General features: G+C 37.1%; 1 protein-coding gene across 1 annotated transcript in view; it reads left to right on the top strand.

Moving 5' to 3' along the window:
• Positions 1 to 3,086: 3,086 nt before the first annotated feature.
• The window catches only part of LOC119784791 (kinesin-like protein KIF2A), a 28,191-nt gene continuing 24,839 nt past the window's right edge, over positions 3,087 to 6,438 (top strand). The window contains exons 1-3 of the mRNA XM_038287030.1: positions 3,087 to 3,271; positions 4,785 to 4,879; positions 6,318 to 6,437. Coding sequence (XP_038142958.1) covers positions 3,211 to 3,271; positions 4,785 to 4,879; positions 6,318 to 6,437 — 276 coding nt within the window. The 5' untranslated portion in view covers positions 3,087 to 3,210. The remainder of the gene's footprint in view (positions 3,272 to 4,784; positions 4,880 to 6,317; position 6,438) is intronic.

Raw genomic sequence — 6,438 nt, 5'->3', positions numbered from 1 at the left:
ATGCAGTCACCTTAATCCTCCATGTCCCTTAGATTTCTCATCAGTTATCCTTTTCATAACACATGATTTCAATGTTTTATTCATATTCAGGCCTATAAATCAATGTAAGTCAGCATATAAATGATATGCTGACTTTTCATACACATTGATAATATAAAATTTGAATAAAATTTTATTTCTTATTTTATTCAAAAATATTATCATTTGATATCAGTTGCTTTTTTTGATAAGACGTAAAAGTTCTGTTTCGGGGGTACAAAAAAAGTTTTAAAATAAATTGGTTTGCTGTCTAAGAAGTCTAGAGTAGGAGATTGCTGATCCTAAACATACAAGTCTTAACTTTAAAGTAATCTAGGAATAAATGAAGAGGCAGGAAGATGGAAAATTATGTCATTTCCATTTGAATCAATAACATATTTAGAATACAAGATAATTAAATTTAATTGAATTTATTAAACTTGAAATAACTGAATTGACTTAATTCAAACTGAATTAAGTTTAATTGTATAATTTTGAATTATATTGAGTTTAATTGAATATATTAGATTTTTTATTGAACGTGTACAGTATGAAATAAAAAGAATAAAATGAAATTGAAATGAATATAATTTGTTTCGTTTTATTTCAGTGGTGATTCAATAAAATAAAATTGATTTGAATGCCAGAAAACAAGCGCTATCCGACCATTTCAATGTAAAAAAAAATAAAAATACATTCTGAGATGCACATTTAAAGGACTGACACTGACATCTGCATATTTGGTCTGCTTTTCTTTACTGCAAATTAATAAAGGTCTATCTTTTAATCGTAACATTAACTGCTGGTTTAATTTATATTCCGGTTTTATCTTACACAGAATCATAAATTATTCTTACATCAGAAAATCTTAAATCCAATTTAGCACACAGACAAAGCAGAATCCATTTGATAGATGAAAATGCTGCTTGTCCTCTTCACGGCCTCTGCTGCCATCGTGTGGTCACTGGTGGACTTACATCAAAATCTTAAGGTCACAAATTATTTCAGCATTGAGAATATTACAGCTTTATGATGTGTATCATTTGATAAGAGCGTTAACATACCAAAGATGATTAGATGCTTTGCCGTTTAAAGAGAACAAATAAATATCACCTAAAAGGCTTAACAATAGTCATTTTTCACTGCAACAGAAATGTTGGACATAAACAAGGCAATTATTATCTCTGCAGATGTGTCCTTTTTTTTGCCTTACAGGGCACTTGTGAACAAAATTAAACATTTTTATGAAGAATTTTTAATTTTTAAAAGGAAGATACATATTGATCTCATCCCAGACATGTTTGTTTGCCTGACATTTCATTGACTTATATTTATTTTACCATACCAAATTCAGGTCCTTACCCATACCAATATAACTAACCCTAACCTGACATAAATTCACATCTTAGTCCTAGTCCTGCACCCAATCCAAAGAAGAGGACTTTACCATATGGGGAAAAGTTGAATATCCCCATAAGTACTGGTAAGCCCCCACTATGCATAATGTTTCACAAAACACTACCCCTGCATTATAGGTAAAGCAAAAATAAAATAACATGACTGATATTTAAAAAATATGTATCGGTCAATCATAACCTGAATAAATAAGAAAAACAAAACAATAAAAAAATCAGAAGGGTTTTAATAACCCTATATATGCCAGAGTATCTTAATTAAATTAGATTACAGATGTTGACTAGGCCATTTAAAAGCTTTTATTTATTTAAATGTACTTTGAATTGTGTTTTACATATTTATCCTGCTGCATTGTATAGCTTAAAGGTATAGTGCAGATGTTCTTTTTCCAGGTGGATCATCAAAATTAGTGGTACTCCAAATTGTCCATCATTCTGTTGATATGTTTAAGTAAGTCCGTCCTATTTGCTCGTCAAATCTTCTTTTGGAGCAATGCAAACAGCAACTTTTAAACAGAGCGTGCACGAGGAGAAATGGGCTTGTGCACGCTCTCGCACGATTTCATGGGTGTTTGTTGTGCATGTGCTTCTTTTTTATGTTTTAGTAGAGAGGGCGGATCTTTTAAAAAATTTGCAAAAATCCTCCACTATACCTTTAAGGTAGCGAACTGATAACAGTTTTTTGTTTTAGTCAATGTTTTCCAGTTCATGGATCCATCAGCCAAGCTTGTCCCAACCGTTACTTTTTTGATTACACTTTATATTGTTTGCTTCTTTAAAAAAAAAAGACATTAAATTAAATTCATTTTATTTGTATAGCGCCAATTCACAACACATGTCATCTCAAGGCACAATTCACCACATCATACAGTCAAATTGATTCAGTTTTGTATTTAAGGAAAACCAGTTGATTGCATCGACTCATCGACTTGAAGGCAATCCCTCATACTAAGCATGCTTGTAGCGACAGTGGAGAGGAAAAACTCCCTTTTAACAGGAAGAAACCTCCAGCAGAACCAGGCTCAGTGTGAGCGGCCATCTGACTGGGGTTCATATATATATATATATATATATATATATATAAATATATAAATGTATTTTTTTATATAACATCAATTCATAAGTCATGTCATCTCAAGGCACTTTACAGAGACAATTCAACTAGAACATACAGTCTGATTGGTTCAACGTTCAAATTTCGATACTGCCTCATAAGTATGAGTTAGCCATCAATGTATAATAAGATGCAATTAGGATACAGTTGTTGCGAGTATGGGGCCATTCGGGGGACTGAGAAGTAGTGTTGTGCTTGTAATGTATAGTATAGTGCTTGTAAATATAGGTAAAGTAATCATACTTTTTTACTTTTTAACATCACAATTGCTTTGTGTTAAATATATTAGATAATCAGTTTCTAGCATGTGGAACAAACCAAAGGAAACTAAAATAAGCTTATTGGAAAACATGACATTAATACAACAAATTATATTTTGTTATACTATTAGTATTATATCACAATTAATTATTATGATAGTTAATTCATAATTATGAGATATTGCTATTACAAAGTGGCGGAATCGACATGTAAAACATTTATATAGAAAACGCATCTAATTGCTCAGTGTCAGCAGAAGATGCTGAGGACTGAAGCGGAAGATGCGCGCATGCGCAGCAGCCGCTCTCCTCTCCTCTCCTTTAACCGGCCGCCAGTGACCTCAGCGTCCGCAGCGGCGATCATCCTGGACCGAAGGACGAGGCGAAGACGAGACGGGGAGCAATGGCGGCGATTTTCGGGAAGATTTTCGTGGGCATTTACGTGGAGATAAAGCGAAGCGACGGTACGTGGCTGGCCCACCACAGACACGCGCGCGCCCAAACACACACACACACACAGAGAAGGAGTGGCGCGTGCGGCAGCAACGGCTCCTTTGCTAGCTAACCAGCTGTCACATCCACATCCCCAATAAGTCTTTATGTTGTAGCGCTGAGAGGCTCCGCGATGTGCAAAAGAAACCCAGCTGTTCCAGTCCTGCTCTCCGTACCGCCGCCTGCAGTGAAGCCGGTAGGCCGTGGGTCAGCAGGCGGGCAGCCAGGCGGGCGGGTCCGTCCACCTGTCCGGCTGTGGCCGTGATGAACCAGCCCTCCTTCCTCCGGATCATGGTAGAAAGCCTCATCCGGAGCTGGAAGGGCTGCATGCAGCGCCCTGCTCTGCAGCAGACAGAGGCCTGGATCTGGGGGCTGGAGGATGGCTGCATGGGCCTCTCCCCTTTCACTTCATTATTCCTCCCCAACATGGTGCTTGTATGGAGAAGGACAGCTGTTCCCTGCTGGGACTGTTTCTCCTCCCTATGATGCATCAGTAAAGGCCAGTCATCCTACTTTAGGGCAGCTGATTAGTTTGAGAAGCAGAGAAATGGTCACACTAACCACACCCATTGGCTATATGGTGATTATTAATGCTTTATAGTGAAACATTTCCACCCAATACTGCCGTTGGAATCCAGGAAGAGACCTTATTACCTTGGTAACATGCAACATATATGGATGTTCTTGATTTTAATGTCAGTGTTATAACAAGAAACGCCAACTTGCCCAAATATATCAAGAACAAAGTGAGTGAAAGAGTGAAAGAAACAAGTTTTATTTGGTACAACATAACCTTAGAGACATTAATACTGATACTGGCACTTAGAATTGGCAACATAGAATTGTTAATTTGGTTTATTAACGTTTGAACTTTACTTTTGAACTTTTCAATTAGCTTTATACCATTTTTTCCACTTAATTTACACATTGCAAAAAAATCTAAATCTAAATAGATCATTTTTTTTCTTTAAAATAAGTTGAATTTAGGCGATAAGTGAGACGCTTTGCCAGTAGAACAAGACAATTTATATTTAAAATAAGATAAAAAACAATTACATTTACTTATTTCAAGTGCATATTATCAAATTTTCTTACTTTAAGAGCAAAACTACTCATTCTATTTGCAAATAATCTTATTTACCTGCTCAAATTGAGTAGAAATACACTTAAGTTAGTAATTTTTTATAATTTCTAGATAGTTTTTTGAGTGCAGTAGGTAATATATCATATAAGGGCTTAGCTAATTGGTCAAATGCCAAAATAAGATCTCCAGCCATGTAGCAGCATCTTTTCTGAATGGCTGGATATAGATCTTGTGCTTTTAGACCTCACTGAGGGACACCCTTTGTAAGGGATATGCAAGTGATCAAAAAGAGGAACTTGTCCTATAAAGATGATCATCATTGCTGGTAAAATGGTGACTGGTTCTGTAATGAGCAGAGCATGTCAGAGCGGGTTTCACCTGTGTTTGCATCCTCCCTGCAGGCCGAATACACCAGGCTATGGTCACATCCCTGCATGAAGACAACGAGAGTGTGACGGTGGAGTGGATCGAGAACGGGGACACTAAAGGGAAGGAGGTAAAGTTAATCCTCACTATCTGACTCTGAAGGTTTCCATTCATTTTCATCTACAAGTGAATCCCCTGACCTTCTCTTCTGCGGTTAAGTTACTGTCCTATAAGATCTGCTGGGTGATTTCCTCTCAATTTCACTTGAAAATGTATATCTACCCATCCACCCCTTAAACTGTGTGTTTGTTATAACTTTGAATGATCACAAAGCAGGAATGACAAAAGCCTCTAATGTGAAATTTAATTAAATTCAGTTTATTTCTATAGCGCCAATTCACAACACATGTCATCTCAAGGCACTTTGCAGTTCACCAGATCATCCAGTCAGATTGATTCAAAGTTTTCTATCTAAGGAAAACCAGTTGATTGCATCGACTCATTGACTCAAAGGCAATCCCTCACACTAAGCATGCTTGTAGCGACAGTGGAGAGGAAAACTCCCTTTTAACAAGAAGAAACCTCCAGCAGAACCAGGCTCAGTGTGAGCGGAACATCTGCCGAGGCCGGCTGGGGTTCAAGGAGACAGAAGCAGAGATACAAAAAGAAGCATAGATGCAAAAGGCAACTGTCAACCAGCTCGCCCTTCCAGGAAACACACAACCAGGCAGACGAGCTCAGAGCCAGCTTCCATGTCAGAGGATGAAGAGAGAACATCCAGCCAGTCACACACTGCAAATACAATCTAAAAATGAGCAAAAATTAAATGTATTTACCCTTAATTTGAGGAGGTAAATAAGATAATTTGCCAATGGAATGAATATTATTACTCTTAAAATAAGATAATTATATAACATGCACTTGAGATTAGACAATGCAATTGTTTTTTTCTTATTTTAAATGTAATTTGTCCTGTTCCATTGGCAAAGTGTCTCACTTACCTCCTCAATTTCAGAATAAATGCACGTACAGCAAGTTGCCCTGATATTATGCAGATACAGAATATTTTCATGTGAAATAAATCCTATCCAAACTTGCAGATCACCTTATTTTTCTGCAAAAATTAAGGGCAAATATATTTATTTTATGAAGAAGCTTCTGCAAAGTTTTTCTTTTCCAGATAAAATCAAGAAAATTATCGTACATAGAAAATTAGGCTGACATTTCCTTTAATGAGCCTAAAAAAGTAAAATAAATCGAAAGGAGCAGCTTTGGAAATAAGGAAGCATTAGGTCTGGAAAAAGAAAGATATTCAAAAGTGAACGCAATGTTTAGATAATTTGCCACAGTTTATCATCTATGCCCTGGGTCACCTGCAGAGCTGCTCCTAATCCCATCAGCCTTTGCCACAAAGTGAGACTATCCCGCAGATCCACCAATGAGGAGAAAAGACTGGTGCTCTGTGCACCAATCGGTAACTCTTCGACTGCCTTTAAACGCTCCCATGGATGTTTTTGTACCTTTCTAGTTTTACTTAGACCCATGGGTGTTTTATTTTCCCCCCTCAGATCGACCTGGAGAGCATCTTTGCTTTGAATCCAGATGTTGCTCCTGATGAAGAAATACCTCAGAGTCCCGAAGCTCCTGTTCCTCCGTCCAGCGTCACCAAAACCAGCAAAGTTCCCAAGG

Source organism: Cyprinodon tularosa, unplaced genomic scaffold (genome assembly GCF_016077235.1).
Source record: "Cyprinodon tularosa strain WSP-4 unplaced genomic scaffold, ASM1607723v1 ctg233, whole genome shotgun sequence".
Lineage (NCBI taxonomy): Eukaryota > Metazoa > Chordata > Actinopteri > Cyprinodontiformes > Cyprinodontidae > Cyprinodon > Cyprinodon tularosa.
Note: the sequence above shows the minus strand (reverse complement) of the source record. Positions and strands in the feature narration are given on the sequence as shown.